Source organism: Rhipicephalus sanguineus, unplaced genomic scaffold (genome assembly GCF_013339695.2).
Source record: "Rhipicephalus sanguineus isolate Rsan-2018 unplaced genomic scaffold, BIME_Rsan_1.4 Seq542, whole genome shotgun sequence".
NCBI lineage: Eukaryota > Metazoa > Arthropoda > Arachnida > Ixodida > Ixodidae > Rhipicephalus > Rhipicephalus sanguineus.
The window spans coordinates 46,498-65,096 of record NW_023615474.1 but is presented as its reverse complement, the minus strand read 5'-3'; the positions used below and the strand labels follow the sequence as shown (position 1 = coordinate 65,096).

Here is an 18,599-nt window from a genome sequence, read left to right as displayed (position 1 = left end):
AGTCAGTAAGTTTGCTTTGGCGGGCCTTACCATGCAGCAATTTCATGCCTCTCGATCGGGAATCTCGTTTGCCACGGCACAATGTTCACCCCATGCACTGGTCAGTGACGGCGGCACTGCGCTGTCACCGGTACCGTCATCAAGTGCGCCTACAGGCGAACCTTCATCCGGCTCCGCTGGATCAGCGCAGAATCGTGGACAGCGAGTTGCACGCAACGTCGAATTCTTCGGCGATGTCCATTTCTTTCCTGCCCTTTTCCACCTCACTGATGATTGCAGCCTTATCTTCAAGCGTGATGAACTTCCACTTTTTCGTTGGAGGCGGCATCTTCGCAGGCAGCGAAATCGGACGAAGCAATTGCTACACACAGTTCACGTTGCACCAAGCGACCAAGCAAACGCTGCACAAACGACTCCACACGCGCGTCCATGTGCGCGCAAAGCCGACAAAGCCAAGCACAGAGCCAAGCCAACGAACGAAACTCCATGAATGAGGAATGTGGATTTGGCTACGTAGTCCGCGATAACGAGGAGGTGTTTCGGCGAGCCAACATGATCATCATTGTCGCCAGCTTTATGTTTTTTTGTAAACAATGGTGGCGGCTGCTTCTCAAGTGCGCTGTAGCGATAGTTTGCAATTCAAGTGTAGCATGAATGCATTTCAGCAGTTTTCGAATGTAGTTAATGTTGCGAGAGTAGATCATTTCCACACTCGTGTTTCAAACATTTCGTTAATGAGGGACTGCGGTATGAATACTTTCGTAGTCGCGAGTTACGAAATGCATTGACTCCTATGGGCGTTCGCCAGTGCTCCGAAAATATTTCGTTGCGGTGAGAATTTCGTTCCCTCGGGATTTCGTTATCGCGGGTTTCGACTGTATCACAGCGTGATATCTTGTTGAGTTTCTTGAGAGCATGTGCAATGAACTGCCATTCGAGCGTTGCACGTACAACCCATTCCCTCGCTTTGTGGACGATGCTGTTTCCCCTTTCCAATTTCACCCTCTGCAAAGAGCTCTGTTGACTTGGCAGCAAACAGCAACTTTGCTTGCCCGCAGTCGCCACCAAAGGTGCAGTTAGTGCCGATGAGGCCTAGCCTGCAGTTTGACCTGCTGTTGCACGAAGCTCGCCGTAAACATCATGGAGGTTCGGCAACCAAGAGATCACGGTCATGCACATGAAACAAAGTTTGGGTTCAGGGCAAGATCGGCTGCTGCAACTATTGTGCAAAAACTTCTCAAGCTTGCCTGTCTGCATAATGACAGCACAGGCGAAAGCTTGGCTCATCAAACTTTTAAATTTGCAAACCGCCGCCTGTACTGACGGTGCAGTCATGGTCGCGCGTACGTTATCTGCACCATATTATGATGCAGATATTTCCTTTTTCCTGACAGCAACTGGAGATCTAGCAGTACACATGCGATGCACATGCAGGGCTTGTGCAGATGACAAGCAGCTGGAGGCAAACCAGCGAAAGGCTTCTCCGTTGCTTGGGCAACGAATGCCCTTCCTCACTGTGCACAGCTGCCACTATGTGCCTCTGCTCCTCGTTGTAGTGTACGGCAGTACCACTAGATGGCTGTATGATTTATGTAGTGTACAAGAGTACTGACAGATGGCAGCGCGGCATGTACTGGATTCAAATAAGGGCTGCCAATAAACCTGACGGGACTTGTCCGCCCGGAGACTCGGCTGTCGTGTCACTTACTCGCCCGATGCGCTCGACATGGTGTCAGAAGTGGGCGGGATTCATCTTCGCTGATCCCCCGTGCTTGCATCCTCGTGACACGGCCCCGCCGCCGCCGCCGCTGCTCTGCCATGCCGACTACCGGTGCCGAGGTCTTCGCCGGGATGTCGGCCGCTTCGTTCTTGCAAGGCATGGCCCAGCTGCGTCCACCGTCGCCGTTCGACTTCGACAACCCCAGCTCGTGGCCGACATGGCTGCTGCAGTTCGAGGACTTCTCGTTCGCTACCGGGCTTTACGCCGTTCCGGCAGAGGTACAAGTGCGCTCCATGCTTTACTGTATGGGCCCGCAAGCCAGGGTGTCCTCGCGTCGACCACGCTAGGCGAGGCGGATATGAAAGACATTGCCGCCGTGAAGAAGGCTTTCACCGACCACTTCGTGCACCCCCGAACGAGCTGTACGAGTCAGCGCGCTTCCACCACCGTACGCAGCAACCAGGTGAAACGGCCGATGCATTTCTTACGGCGCTCCGGACAATGGTCAAGTCCTGCAACTATCCGTCGCCCGAGGTCGAAGAGCGGCTCGTCCGAGACCGTTTTCTCGTGGGCCTGCTCAACCGCGAACTCTCGGACAAGCTCTGTCGGAACCCGAAAATGACGCTGCATGAAACGCTGACATACGTTCGTCAGCACAAAGACGCAGGTAATGAGCGCAGAGCTCGTGACTCGGCAGAGGCATCTTCGTTCGCCGTCGACGCCGCTCGCCTTCCCAAGGGAAAGCAAGCGCCAGTGATAAGACAAGCAACAGCTGTGCCCATTCTGCGGACGAGCGTCACACCCTCGCGCCGACTGTCCCGCTCGCAGTGCGCGTGCAACTTTTGTCACAAGAGTGGTCATTTCGAGAACGTGTGCCGCAAAAGAAGCGCGTAAATGGGAAGCACACACGGAAGCCTTTGCCCAGCTCCATCGAGTTGCATGCAGTTGCGGGAGAGCGCCCGAACGCGAAGTTCGTCGAGGTACTCGTCGATGGCTGCCCACTTTCTTTCAAGGTGGACTCCGCCACCGAAGTTTCAGTTGTACCCAGTACGTTTCCGGCGTCCCGTCGAAGCTTCAAGACCCCAAGAGCGAGCTGAAAGGCCCAGGCAACAACATTGTGCCGGTCATAGGCACTTACGTCGCTACCCTGTCGTGGCACGGAAAGACAACCAAGCAGCTTCTCTACGTCCTAGCAACCAAGACGGTCCCGCTGCTAGCTTCCCGGCAATCCAAGCCTTGGGCGTCTGCATGTTTGTCGATGAGAGTCGCGAGGACTTCACAGCCCACTGGCGACTTGTTTCGATCCCGGTCTCTTCCGAGGACTTGGGACGCTCCCCAAAGCCTACACTATCAGGCTGCAACCCAATGCTACGCCTTTCTCGTTAAGCGTACCCCGGCGCATTCCACTCCCTCTCCGCGACGTCGTCAAGGCTGAGCTAGACAAGCTAGAAGCGGAGGGCGTGATTCGTCGAGTGGACCACCCACTGACTGGTGTGCTGGGCTGGTTGTCGTCCCCAAGGTCTCGGGCGGCTATCGGCTGTGCGTGGACTTGACTCGCCTCAATAAGGTGATTCTTCGAGAGCGTCACGTGCCTACAGTGGAACAATGTCTCGGATTGCTTGGAGAGGCTACAGTTTTCTCCAAGCTAGACGCCACGTCAAGCTTCCACCAGGTCAAGCTGTCCCCAGAGTCCCAAGAATTGACCACATTTATAACCCCGTTTGGACGCTATGTTTTCTCCGGCTGCCGTTTGGGATCAGTCTGCACCGGAATATTTCCAGCGGCAGATGTCCCGGATCCTCGAAGGCCAAGCGGTGTGTGAACATGATCGACGACATTCTCTGTTTGGGAAGACACACTCCGAGCATGACCGCCGTCTCCGACAAGTCATGGACCGGCTAGCAAAGGCAGGAGTCACGCTCAACCGCAAGAAATGCTCGTTGCGACTTCGAGGTCATGTTCCTTGGCGTCATGGTCAGCGGAAGGGATTTCTCCAGACCCAGACAAGGTTGCAGCGATCCGAGCCATGCATCACCCGAAGATGTCGCAGGGGTCCGTCGCCTGCTAGGCCTCGTGAGCCCCATCGGACGTTTTACCACACGTTTCGGAGGTAACTGCACTGATCCAGCACTGCTACTCAAGAACTCTGCCTGGACTTGGGGCCCGGCGCAGCAGTCTGCCTTCTCCGAACTGAAGAAGCTACTGTGCTCAAACCTCTGCGTGGCTCGCTACAACACCACGTACAATACCACGATCTCAGCTGACGCCAGCTCCTATGGTCTCGTGGCAGTACTTCTCCAAGAACAGCCGTAGGTGAGCGTCGAGCCGTCGCCTTCGCATCGCGCTCCCACATGCACAGAGCGCCGGTACAACCAAACAGAAAAAGAAGCTTGGCGGCCAGCTGGGCGCTGCAAAGGTTCGAGGAATACGTCCGTGGACTCCAGTTATTCCTCGAGACGGACATCAACCGTTAGTGGCGCTCTTTGGTTCCATGGATGTTGACCTACTGCCACCACGGATCCAACGGTTTCGCTTGAAGCTCATGCGTTTCCAGTACCAAGTACTCTACGTACCGGGGAAGCTGCTGGCAACAGCCGATACGCTTTCGCGCACACCGCTGGACTCCCCTTCATCCAACCGGGTGAACCAAGTAGAGCTCTTTGCCCAAGAGGTCGTCCGCTCCTTCCCAGACATTGTCTCGTCGCAGCTCGAGCACCTGCGCCAGGCCCAAGCTAACGACGGCGAGTGCAGCCTGCTGCTTCAGTACTGCGCCAACGGCTGGCCTCGGCAGTCCCACTTGCCTCTCCATGTGAAGAGGTACTGGCAGTACCAAGGAGACCTCAGCGTCTGCGAGGGACTGCTTCTGAAAGGGTCCCGCATCCTCGTGCCGTCTGCTCTTCAGCGCCACATGCTGGAGCTTCTCCATGACGGGCATCAAGGCATCAACCGATGCAAAGCTTTAGCTCGGGAGTCGGTGTGGTGGCCGGCATCAACAACCAGATAGAAAAACTGGTGTCTAACTGCTGCCGCACTGTGCCGAAACCAGGGTGCAGCGCTCGGAGCCTATGCTGCCCTCAACCACTCCAAGTCGGCCCTGGGAAGAGGTCGGCATCATCTTTTTCATTCCAACAGCCAAGACTTTGTCCTTCTGGTGGATTACCGGTCACGTTTCCCGGAAGTCATCAGTCTGCATTCAACCACAGCACTTGCGGTCATCAACGCCGTCAAGAGTGTTTTCGCACGCCATGGGATTCCAAGACTGGTGCGCACCGACAACGGCCCTCAGTTTCAGTAAAACTGAGAGCTGGGCGAGTTGGTACGAATTCATGTTGAAACTTTTTTAGCGCGCACAAAAGACGGAGGACACAGAAAGAAGGTACAAAACGAGCGCATAAGCTCTCGTTTTGTACCTTCTTTCTGTGTCCTCCGTCTTTTGTGTGCGCTAAAAAAGGCCCTCAGTTTGCTGCGAAAGAATTCTCCGCCTTCGCCAAGTCCTACGGCTTCTGCCACGTCACCAGCAGCCCCCATTTTCCACAGTCTAATGGGGAGGTGGAAAGGATGGTGAGGACAGTCAAAGACCTGCTGCGGAAGGCGGATGATCCCTACTTGGCACTTTTGGCATACCGGGACACACCTGGAGTAAATGGAGTGAGTCCTGCTCAGCTGCTCATGGGTAGGCGCCTACAAACCTGGCTGCCGAAGACGTCGCACCTGCTGGAGCCAGCCTGGCCTCCTTCGGTCACAATCACTCAACGTGACCAAGACAGCCGGAGGCGCCAAGCATCAAACTTCAACCGAAGGCATGCAGCCCACACCTTGCGGCCTCTTCAGGCCGGAGAGCGGGTTTGGGTGCGAGATGTCAACTCCCCAGCAACCGTCTTAGGGTCAGCTCAACGCCCGTGCTCTTACGTGGTGGAGACTCCAACAGGTGTACTTCAGCGTAACCGGATGCACCTGGTGCCAACGACGGAACCCCCACTGCCAACCCTCCTGGAACTCCAGTGGCGGGTCAGCCCGAGACGACTACAACACCTGGAGCTGACCAAGCAGCACAAGACCAGCAAACCACGTCGCCTCGGGAAAGCACCTCCACTGCAGAGGAACCTCGGGGTTCTGCTTCCACGCCACGTGACTCACGGTCGCAGTATGGCAGGAGGATCCGCACGCCGAAAAGACTCGACCTGTGAACATTGTTTTCTTTCGGACCATGAGTTTTGGTGCATGTGTTTGGTTCAAGTTTACCGTGGGGGGGATGTAGTGCTTGGCAGTACCACTAGATGGCTGTATGATTTATGTAGTGTACAAGAGTACTGACAGATGGCAGCGCGGTGTGTACTGGATTCAATAATAAGGGCTGCCAATAAACCTGACGGGACTTGTCCGCCCGGAGACTCGGCTGTCGTGTCACTTACTCGCCCGATGCGCTTGACACTCATCTATTCACTTCACATCCTTTGTACTACTGTGAAGCAGGACACGTTCCTTCATAGCAGGGAACAGCGCAGATACACGAGACAAGAGAGGCTGACAGGACTTGGCGCTGGCTAACGACACGAGCGTTTATTTCGTAAGTGCACAAATATATACGCTTCTTGGGAAAAGGGAAATAAACAAAAGAGAGAGAAGCGTCCCAATTTCCCTTTTCCCAAGAAGCGTATATATTTGCGCACTTGCGAAATAAACGCTCGTGTTGTTAGCCAGCGCCAAGTCCTGTCAGCCTCTCTTGTCTCGTGTATCTGTGCTGTTCCCTGCTATGAAGCCAAGCCAACAAGCTCAAGTTCACACCCTTTTATAGGACACGTTGTTGGGCTATTCAGCAGACAACTATAAACTGTGCGAAGGTGACACGAAAGAACTGAGAAACATGCACACACAGGAAGCGCAGGTCAGCGCACCTCCGTTGAGCAACGCACTTGCTAGATTGCTTGTCTGCAGCATTTTCCGGCTTCCGCATTGTAACCGGTCCTATATCTCAGGCAGTTGAACAGTGGAGTTTTACGGGATGGTAAATGGAAGTTGGGAAACAGTATGTTATAGCTGGTGCTGTACTATATATAGGGTATGGTCCAGTACTCTTGGTAGATGGCTGAACAGGCAGCTAAACGGAAAAAACTAATCCTGTTTCTCGCGTAACCGTCAAAATAGACAGTAGAGACAGCATCGAAGACCAGTATGATGCAAGCTACTTTGCTGTCCACTCAAGATGACAGCTGAGTGGAATAGCTCGGACCTTGCCGGTATGGTTGTCTGCCCACAGGTAGACACCTTCCATGCGCTTAATGTAAGCCATGTTCAGCTTTTCATCGATTCGAACACAAAGGCAGTTAAAGAGATAACAATTCGGTTTTTCTGTTGTGGACATGAGGTGGCGTCAAGTTGCACAGACGTCATGCAGATGCATTCTATTACTCGGATGACTGGAGCTCGAGGCTGCTTTTTAAGCTGTCAACGTAGACTGTCTTCGGTGTGGTGCAGAATGGGAACACAGCCACAAGGGGTTGCATTATAACTGGTCTGAGCTGTAGACGATTTCTGACACTTTAATTAAGGGCACTTGATGACTCAGCAAGGCACGTAATTTTTCCCCTGTTGGATCTCCCTGTTCTTTTTTCTTTTGGCTTTCTAGGTTACAAACTTTCACCAGCTTTTTTGGTTACGTTGTTAACACAAAGCTGTCCAGCTGGTTTCAGTAAACCCATTTGTAAGTCTGTCTCACTTGTTTCTTTGTGTCAAGATACAAACTCGCCCATCTTTCAATGCTTCTTGCCTACAATGCAAGGGATCCTTAGCAGCAGCTTAAAACAGTGCATCAGGGATGATTGGCACAATGCTTGTGAGAATTCATTGTTAATGAATTATAATTGCAGATGTGGCCAGGCATCTTTTCCTCTCTATATTTGCCTGCCTTACTCTGCTTGTGCACCTACTGCCCATTTTCTGTTTATGTTGACTGTGTGAGGAGCCAGTGTTGTTGTTTGCATACAGGTGGGCTACCCCAATGTGGGCAAGAGTTCAACCATCAACGCACTCGTCCGCAGCAAGAAGGTCTCCGTGTCCACCACACCAGGCAAGACCAAGCATTTCCAGGTGCAGTACTTGGAAGGGGAATCCATTTCTTGGCCTGCTTGCCGGCTGCAGAATAAAAAACTGCACGACACATTCTTTTTACCATAGGCTGATTTTGTCTCTGTGCAGACGTTGAACCTGGACGATGAACTGTGCCTTTGCGACTGTCCCGGCCTGGTTTTCCCCAATTTCGTGAGCAACAAGGCTGAGATGGTTGTCCACGGAATCTTGCCCATTGACCAGATGACGGACCACGTTCCTCCCGTCAACCTCATATCCTTCACCGCGTTATCGCAGCCACTTGAGTCTCTGAAACTGTGCAAGGGCCAATGAAACAGGCACTGCAGACATTACTGTCAAATATGGTAAAGTCATTTCACCACTAAAATGTACAGCAAGAACCAACAAAACCCAGCAACTGGGATTCATAGTAATTACAGTCATTGGCAGATTTTTCTGACATGAATTTGGATGCCTTTGTAGCACCAATAAATTTTGGACGCTGAAACACATTGCCACAGATCTTGTTTCTACTTTTTGCCGCGATTGCAGCTCTCAAACAGCATTGATCGAAGCCATTTCGATTGACCTACTGTCCAGCGCTGTCACATGCCATTCCACTTGCTGCCAGAGCAACTGTGACTTTATGTTTGCTGTCAGTGTTCTTGCAATTTTGTGCCACACTTCTTGCTGAATGGTTTGCCACTGTCAGCAGTGGCATCAATTTCACCATCATCCTGACCGATGAATTTGGAGCATCGAAACCTAGCAAGGGCCAAAGAAGTGTGGCAAAATGCAGGTTTCTAAATGAAAACTTTGCTGCAATGCAGTGGTGTTCTTGTAAGGAAGCTTACCAAGAGGGGTCATTTCATGCCAAATCACCCAGCGTTTTTCCGACCATCACAAATATGGCTGAAAAAAGTTCCACTGTTTTCTTGAAGTTGAAAAATCTAGACATTGGTGCCTAGCAAAGAAAAATAAATCCTTCCCTTTTGTTCATTCATAGCGAGGGTCTCGTTCTGGCAGACTGGATGCCTTCATGTAGTATGCGAGGGATTATTGGTCAGCTGCGAGCTTGTAAAAACATCACGTGCTTCGTGATGCCAGCAGGCAGAGTGTTCCACACTCGCCGTCATGGCTACTAACGGTGCTGACTAACACTCCTGGGTTTAAATGCACATATATGCCCCATAAAGTGGACGGGAGGATGACCACCGCTGTAGCTCAGTGGTAGAGCATCGAACGCTTTATTCGAAGGTCGCAGGTTCGGTCCCTGCCAGCCGCAAGTTTCTTTCGTCGACTTTACTTTCTTCACATTTACATCATAATTGCTACAAATAACATCCCCTATACTTTCCTTGGCTTTCTTGTCTGTACGTTCTAATTGATGTATAAACTCATGTAAGGGCTGCACTTTTTTTTTTTTGTTAAAGCTTGACTGGGAATTTTTAGGGTGCAACACATACGCAATTTTTTCACAGTTTGCCTACATTGCTGAAGGGGCCAAATGCCGTTGTAATGAAGTTTTTATATAAGGAAGTCAGTCACTGATTTTACCAACTTGGTCATACGTAGTTGTCTGTCTTGAAGGGATGCAGCGTATCGGCCCTTGACTCATTCACGTGGCCAGCCTGATCCCGAGGCACGTGTTGGAGTCCACCTACAGCATTTGTTTGCCCACACCCCACGAGACTGAGGACCAAGACAGGGCACCCACTGCAGAGGAGCTGCTCAATGCCTATGGATGTGAGTTGACTTTGATCGCTTGCTCCCAGCTTTCGCTGTGACTGTGCTGCGTGTCCTGCACAGGCCTGGCATTTTTTTTTTATCCGGAAAGATGCTAATGAAGTGGCACTGTCTTCTGTGCGTAACATGTGTTAAAGGGACATCAAAGAGGAAAAAAAAGTTTTCTCATGTAACTACCCTGTCACAAAACCAAAAGCGCAACTCTTGCCACGAGGAGATGCCTTTTTAGGAATGAAAATAGTAAGAGAGACCCGTCTAAACCATTATGGCCTTTTGTTGAATCTTCTTCGTCTCCAACATCTTTGGGGTTCATGTTTGGTCGAACTAGGCTCCATCTCCATGATCAGGAATGGAGACTGGCCCTCGGCCAATCAGAAGATGAGCCGTGTAAGCGGTGGCTTTCCAGCTGACTCGATATTGCCGTCAGTGGCAATGGCCGACAAACTGCCTTCCATGCTTGATGGCACATCCTCTTTTTTCACATTGCTGTGAAAGCATGGAAGGCAGTTTGTTCCTTGTGCAAGTGGTGTGGTGTACAGAATACCACTGTCGTGCGGCAAGGCACATAGCAGGCAGACCGGTCGATGCCTTAAAGTGCGTCTGCAAGAGCACAACAGTTCATTAATAGGAAGGCTGTTCACCCATCTGGCGCTGCACTGCAAGGGGTGTGATCAAGGTAGCCGCAAGCCTTCTTTTGATCAGATGACAGTAATCTACAAGCACAGGGGTTCCGTGCAGAGGGATCGTAGAGGCCTTCGTCATCCAGAGGGAGGGGCTGGATTGCATCAGTCACCCCTCTATCAGTTTTTAGGTGGGAGAGATAGCCTTTCTAGAACGTCACTTGACATAAGCAGGCTGAGTGCAAGGTTTTTAGTTTTTTGTCGACTCGTTGGGTTAGATATGATTGCATGATGGTATAAATATGTCTTTCCTGAATAAATTTTTTTCAGTTGCTAGTAGCGCGTCGTTCCGTGTCCATCTTCTTCTTTGTGTACCGTATTATCGCGCCCTTCTCTTTATCATGAACCAACACCAACTCGCCCAACTTTTTACCTTACTGAGATGGTTGGCTCACCCATGCGCTACCACTATTCTCGATATGCCATGCTTCAATCATCAGGCGCGTTTCTTCATTTCTATGCCGGTACAACACTGCGCATTCATCAAATTTCGGCGTGCACTTACAATCTCGATAATGTAAAGATAGATTAGAAGGTGAGCCTCCGGTTAGCGATTTTTATGTTCCAATAATCTCTGCCTAATGCAGCGGCCGTCTGTCCTACGTAGAAGCGGCCGCAGCTGAACGGGACCTTATACACCACACTCGTACGGCAATCAGTGAATTTTTGGTGTGTTTTTACGAAACAAATATCGGTCCGCTTGTTGTCTTTTACTCGCTCATTCTTCCTCTGCGCAGCGGTACAAATCTTACCTACTTATTGCAGCCGTGAAAACAACATTAACGCCGTATCTACTTCCTACTTTCTTTAGCCTGTGAGAGATGGAATGAATGTATGGTATACCTACGACACACTTCCTTTCTGCGACCATGCTCGGACTTAACATAATGGACTTTTAAACGCTCAGCGACAGTGGCACTGCATCATGGATAACCTACACCTAAAAGATGCGTAACCTGTGCGTTAAAGCTATCACTCATTTTGTGCTCACACGCTTGGTGAGGGCTGACTTCAGGCAAACATTGCGATGCCGTTTTTTACAACCTTCGAGTGCTTCAACGAAAAATTTGACAGCGGTTTTCAAGATCTAGAAGAATACTGCCAGCACACGTGGTTCTTCTGAAACGTTAAGGAAATGTCTAGAAACTGTATTCCATTATTCTGAGGCAACCTCTTTAGTAAAGCTCCTCCTCCATTCATTCAATTTTTCGCTCACTGAGGTTACTATCGTTTCAAAGTCCTCACCACTACAAAAATCAAGTAATCGTCCACATAACGAAAAACCTTAATAACCAATTACTGCAGGCGCCTTCCAAAAGTTTGTCAATCTTGCTAAGTATAAATCACTAAGAACCGGAGCAACCTTAGAACCAATATATCCCTCATTTCTGCACATAAACCTTCCTTCCAACCTACCAGAGTCGACTTTAAATACACGCAAAAAATTCTAGAAAAGCCCGGTAGAAACACCACATTTATGGTGAACTGTCTCATTGCTCTTGTTCGTTAATACATTCATTAACACATTTTAACAAGTCCTCATGCAGCAAAGTATAAAGGTCTTCAATATCCATACTAAAAGCTTTACAACAGCCGGGTTCTCCTCTGAGAGGAACTGAACTAGCGCCTGAGAATTACGCATACGAAAGGGTCTAGAAAACTCAAAGAGGTTAAGCAGTTCTGCAAATTGCAAGGGCCCGCCAAAATTTGATCAATGCCCAGTGTTGTACCGCAAGAAATGAAGAAACACGCCTGATGATTGAAGCATGGCATATCGAGAATAGTGGTAGCGCATGCGTGAGCCAACCGTCGATTACCTTGCATAAAGATGAAATCAAATGCCTTAACAGTTATCTTCCACATAGACCCCCACGCGTGCCGGATTGATAGGTTCGCCTATTGCATGGGCATGCGCAGATAAGTTTTTGTGCCTTCTTTCTTTTCAGCCGTTGTGCGTCTCTTCAGTTCTTAGTTGGCATTTGTGGTGTCCCGACGTCTTTCTTGTGTCCGTGTTTGCATGTCTGCCTTTATAGAATTAAGAATTAAAATTTTACCTCAATTTTCTAGGCTATTTTATTATTTATTTATTTATACATACTGTCAATCCCAGAGGGATTATAACAGGTGAACAATCAAAGACAGTGATTTAGTACAGTCAATAAATAAAAATAAAAATAATAATAAGAAATTAAAAAAAACAAAAAAAAACATACAAGAACATTTTTTCAAAGTACAAACACATTGGCACTTTACTTAAACAAGAACAAAAAGTTCACGTAACACCATATTAAGTTTGCGAGGCTATCAAGTCGCCTTCTACTAGTTTTGAGAAAGTGGCTAAGGATGTGCTACTGGTAATGGAGGGGGACAGGCTATTCCATTCTCTGATCGCAAGCGGGAAGAACGAGAATTTGAAAGCATCTGTGTGATATTTGTAAGGGGCAAGGGTATGAGAGTATTTGTGGCGGGTAGTTCTAGCTGCGGATAGCTTGATGTAGCGGGACTTGTCTATGTTTAGCTGACTGTGTAACAGTTGGTACATTAGCTTTAAGCGTGCCAATGTCGCCCGGTTTTTTATGGTTAGTAGTCCAGCCTTCTTAAGCAGTTCTGTAGGCGAATCTGTTCGATTAAATTTGTTAAAAATAACCCTAAGCGCTTTTCGTTGGACACCTTCGAGCTTGCTGGTTAGTTTTTTTGTGTACGGGAACCAGGCAGCGTTTCCGTACTCCAGGATGGGTCGAATAAGTGTATTATACGCCAGTAACTTTGTGTGTGGTGGTGCTTGCTGTAATCGCCTTTTATAAATAACAGTCTTTTTAGCGCAGATGATGTGATGTAGTGAATATGAGCGTCCCATCGTAGGTCATGTGACAGAATGACCCCTAGATACTTATGTTTAGTGACTTTAGAAAGGGTAGCTGAATTGATGACGTTGAATTCGGATGAATGCTTTTTTCTAGTTATAGATAAGAGCGCGGACTTTTTTTCGTTAATGTTCATTTGCCACTGACTGCACCAAGCTGAAACCGCTTCTAAGGCCATATTTAAGGCGATATGGTCCTCGTGTGAGTTTATTTCTTTGTACAGGATGCAGTCATCTGCAAATAACCTGCATCCAACACTAACAGATGAAGGCAGATCGTTTACAAAAAGTAAGAATAATACCGCGCCAAAACGCTGCCTTGCGGTACGCCAGAGGTCACCGGTACAACTGACGATTGGACGTGGTTTATTTCCACGAACTGCGACCTGTCTGTGAGAAAGTTAGTAATCCAGTCAAGAATTTGGCCCTTGCCAGAGTAAGTTGGAGTTTCAAGAATGGTTGCTATTGTCGACACCCCGATCAAATGCTTCGAGAAATCCAGCAGAATAAGATCAATTTGTTTTTGATGATCGATGCTAATGAGGCGTCCTGGACCATTTCAATGAGTGTTTTACTGTAGACATGCCCTGACGAAAGCCGTGTTGAAAAGGGGATAGTATTTTGTGTTCTTCAAGGTGTTCCGTTATGTTGCTTTAAGATTATGTGTTCGAGCAGTTTACCAACCGTACACGTTAATGAGATGGGTCGATAATTGGAAGGTTCGTGTTTTATTTCCGACTTAGTGTATAGGAATCACTTTTTGCTATTTTCCAATCCTTTGGTAGGTGGGCAACGACAATGATCGGTTAAAAAGTAGCAGAGGTATTTTGATATCCACTCGGCATATCTTTTTAAAAACAGCATTAGGTATGTTGTACCCGGTCCGGAACTTTTTTTGTCATCCAACTTCAGTAGCAAGTGATTAAAGACTCCGCTTCGGACACGAATAATTGCTTGATAGATTTCTCGTCTCTAATTGCTACGCGAGGTTGTTTCCGTCATCAATTGTGAAAATTGATTGGAAATAGCTATTTAATGCGTTTGCGGAATAGGCATTTTCTTCAGGCGTTTCAGGGTCATTTTACGGACCTTGGGATTCATGTATTGCCAAAATTTTGTTGGGGAGCTTTTATGAACCGAGGTAGAGTTTCTCAAAGTAAGTAGACTTGGCTGCCTTTATTTTATTTTTCATGTCAGATATGCCTGCGCTCAGGTTTTGTCGGCTATAAATGTTCGGTTTCTTTTAGATTTTTCCTCAAAGCTTCACCTTCTTTTGGCATGTATAACGTCGCGTGTGATCCACTGATTCATCTTTCTAGTCTTCTTCTTTTTCGATGGAACGTGATTTGCAAGCAATAAATAACAATTTCTTTGAATTTATGCCACAACATTTCTATAGTCGCAGTGGAGTCAGAGATTAATTCCTGAAATGATGGAAATTCGTCAAACAGTAAGTCTTGTATTGCTACGTCATCAGCTTTACTATAGTCTGGAAATCTTTCCTCTTCGTATGCAGGCGTTACACTGTCATTATAGGTATTCTGCAATAAGTTATTTTATGATCTGATATGCCATCTAGTATTTCTATCTTTGCTTCATGTATCGGAAAGTTATCAGTGAGAAAGATTAAGTCCAGCACACTCGAGTTGTGTCCCTGTACACGTGTAGGCTGCGTCACTATTTGTGAAAGGTTTAAAGAAAGCATTAAGTCGTAAATGATTCTGAGCTGGCGCTGTGGTACTGCATTGATTCCCAGTTGAAGTCAGGCAGATTAAAGTCCCCCACTAGAATAACTCTGGCATTAGATGCGTGACGCCGCATATACGTGCTCAGTGCATCCATACACTCAAGGCTCGATGAAGGGGCGCGGTATGCACACCCAAGAACGATAACGTGGGTTGTGAATTTAAGTTTGCAAAATACTGCCTCTACACCATCTACGTCTGGAAGTAATGTGAAAGGGATTTTATTACTTATAAAGACAGCTACGCCGCCACCTCGTGTTGGTCTATCCTTGCGTATGATCGCGTAGTTTGGGGGTGTTAGCTCAGCATCTTCGATATCACTTGTTAGCCATGTTTCCGTAACGGCCAAGAAATCGGGTTTGAGGCCGATAAGCAACGATTCTAAAGCATCTAATTTGTTCATGATACTGCGCGCATTAACGTTTGCAAAAGTTATTTCGTGTGATTCCTTGGTTGTCGATGCCTTAACACCCGAGGTTAGGGATGAACGTTTTTTGTTCCGTTTTCTGAGGGTACTTCTGGCGTTAGTGTAAGGAAAATGAAAGCTGTGATCGTGATCAAGGGCATTGGTTGATGATTCGTTTGCTTCAGATGGCTGATATGAAGGTACTGGTTGGTGATACGAAAAGACAGGGGGATGAACATTTGAGGTGCGTCAAGTGGTGTTACGACTTGACAGTTGTTTAGCACTGTTCGATTCCGTGTCCCACATGTAAACGTCATCATTAACGAACAACTTATTGAAGACGAGACGAATACGGTCACCGTCCTTTCTTAAGCTCTTTGAAAATTGCAGTAGTTTGCGTCTTTTGTCGCGCACGGCCTCAGAGTAGTCTCGTGCTACGCTTAGGGGTGTGTTTTTCAATTTGAAGCCCTTGCTCAAAATGGATTCGACTTCTTTCTCGTTAAAAAATTTAACAATTATTGGGCGCTTCTTATCCGTTGAAAACCGGCCCAGCCGGTGAGCCCTAGAAATAGAGGAAACCGATATGCCAAAATGGCTTGAACAGAGCTCTTTTACAATTCTCTCAGAGGCCTCCCACGACTCAGAGCCGTCAGTATCGGCGACTCCGTAAAAAAGTAAGTTAGACCGGCGTGAGCGGTTTTCCAAGTCATCTATTTTGTCTTGAATTCTCGAAAGCTCCTTTTTTGCGTGAGGCCTAACCCGGAATTGCTCCCTGTCACCTTGGACTGTAATTCATCAATTATTACTTGCATCTTTGAAATGTTTTCCGCATTCGCGGAAGAGTGCTGTGTCGAAATTGATTGAATTTTGTTTTCGAGCTCGCCTACTCTTTGCGTCAAAGAATCGAAATCTTTTTTTAAGGTGGCATGAAGGAGCAAAACCTGGTTGACGGATTCGAGAAGGCTCACATTGTTAGCTTCAATACGTTGCACGCTATCAAAAACTGAATTAAGCTTCTCTTCCTGAGTTTTAGTCATAGGACCAGGATTTGATTCTATGTCACCTCCCAGGAGCAGGAGGCCTCGAAGATACAATGCACACTCGCGAACTGCTTCGGGGCACGGAAGCACGACAAGGAAAGGATCATCTGATCGGAAGCTGCTAGAAGGCAATTTGGAAAGGCAACCAACCTGCAGAGCGAAAAGACAGATGCGTAAGCCTCTCGTTGTTTCCGCCATCGTTAAACCTATGATGGTGAAATTAACATCATTGGAGTTCTCAAACAATAACTTATCAGTCTAATTTGATTCATGATCTCACTTTAAAGAAATGCACCTCAGTGAGTGCATGCTTTTAGGAACGTCACTACCACCACAGTAAAAGGACAGACAGTTTTTGTTTATTTTAGGTCATGTCTTTTCTTACACACTTGAATTGCGACTATTTGCCCCCTTAAAAAACTACCATACAGTAAAAAGAAGCAAAATGTGTACCCATTATAGTCAACATGCTTGAAAGCATGCATTCAAAAGTATTTGGAAGCTGACTACACTGATGCAACTGAATGGCACTGTCATGCAGCAATTGCTGAGTGAAAAGAAACCTTCCTCTTCTAAGATCTGACCATAAGAAAATGACCAAACTGGCTGCTCCAGTTATGACAAACAATGTGGCTATTGGCAAGTGGCTCTCAGCCTACCACTATTCATTGTGCATAAATTTCTCCATGTACATCACAGTGAACGTTTGTGAAGAAGCTGAAAGCCCTGTGTTCAAAGTTTGGCAATAATGGTTAAAAAATAAGGTGATGCAGGAACTTGCATTTTGAAACATAAAGCAATGTGAAACATACAGCACCTACAGGTGGCGCAACAGTGCGCTGCGCCACGAGCAGCCCCTTCAGTTTCCATCCGCCTGCTGCGAATTGTCATCTCTCGGTCTGCTGCACCTGCGTTGTATGCAAATGTGTGCTGAATGGTGGCAGATGTGATAAAACAGGTCGGCTTCAAGAAAGTTAACAGTGCAGGATTATTTAGGGACTAAAAAGGAAGAGAAAGGACATGAATTATGCCGAAGCAATCTTCTTTTCAGCATGACAGAAGAAAATGTTTTCTTCTCCGTCCAGTAAATCCAGTCCAGTTTTCTTCTCCGTCCAGTAAATCCTCTCCACCTCTCGGACTTTTGCTTAACGCTCTTTGTTGACATATTGCTTACACTACCAGTCGTATATTTACTAGTGAGCCTCCTAGTTCTTTTTCTCCACTGTGTGTCCACACTCTTCCTATACAAATAACGGAACACCTTCTCTGCCCATCTACTCTCCTTCATATTCCTTAGCCTTTCTTCGAACCTTAATTTGCTCTGAGCTTCCCTCGCCTCAAAACCTGCCCATCCCATATCGCCCTTTACAGCCTCATTTGTCGTTCCCGTGAGCACCCAACACGAGGCGTCCCACAGTCCTTTGATTCACATCCACTCCTGATTGTATTTCTGACCTCATGCACACCACTTAATTCCCAAACGCAAGCCCTGGATCCATTACACCTGAACTTCAATTGATGGCGCAAATGTTAAGACAGGAACGTAGAAGACACGTGAGACACGGACAAGCGCACACTCGCAACTAAATTTTATTCTTCCGAAAGCTTAGCTTAAGAACCCTCAAGCATGCGCACAACACCACAAAGGCAAAATCAATCTCTGATACCCCCGCTTGATCAAAGCCTATCCACCAAAAAACTATACTCATTTGATAAAGAGTTATAGAAGGAGCACTGACACACAGATCGCCAGCTTTCTGTATGTACATAGCCTCAGCCAATTCCCTTGCCACTTTGTCTTTGCTTTTCCGCAAAATGCGCACGCTGCCCAGTAGTGGTTTACACGTGCAAACTTTACAGTGATGTGGCATATGAGATCCGGTCCCATTCCTCATAGACAGGGCATGCTCTGCTAGTCGGTCATTAATACATCTGCCTGTCTGGCCGATATACATCCGGCCGCAACTCAAAGGAATCTTATAAATAACACTCGTAGCACATTCCATAAAGCGCGTCTTCTTCGTGTGTTCTTTCCCACACCCAGAGCTCTTATCTGACGACACACGAGCACAAATACGAGATAGTTTTTTCGGAGCCGAAAACACCACCGGTACATTATACTAGAGGCCACATTTTTCAAAGAATGAGATACCCTGTGAATGTAGGGAATGACGACGGGACGCCTATTTTTAGCATTCACTGGAGGAGCACCACTGACATCACGCCGAACTTTCTTCAATGAAGCCTCGCACACAGATCCTAAAAGCAATGAAGGGAACCCGCGAAACAAGTCTAGAAACGTGCAGTTCAAAGCTTTCTTGAACTGCATGTGA

General features: G+C 47.7%; 1 protein-coding gene across 1 annotated transcript in view; it reads left to right on the top strand.

Annotated features, from left to right (window-relative positions):
• Positions 1-10,024, top strand: part of LOC119377693 (large subunit GTPase 1 homolog) — a 61,593-nt gene extending 51,569 nt beyond the window's left edge. Inside the window, exons 3-6 of the mRNA XM_037647047.2 lie at positions 7,706-7,807; positions 7,916-8,059; positions 9,409-9,532; positions 9,861-10,024. Coding sequence (XP_037502975.1) covers positions 7,706-7,807; positions 7,916-8,059; positions 9,409-9,532; positions 9,861-10,024 — 534 coding nt within the window. The remainder of the gene's footprint in view (positions 1-7,705; positions 7,808-7,915; positions 8,060-9,408; positions 9,533-9,860) is intronic.
• The last annotated feature ends 8,575 nt before the right edge of the window (positions 10,025-18,599 follow it).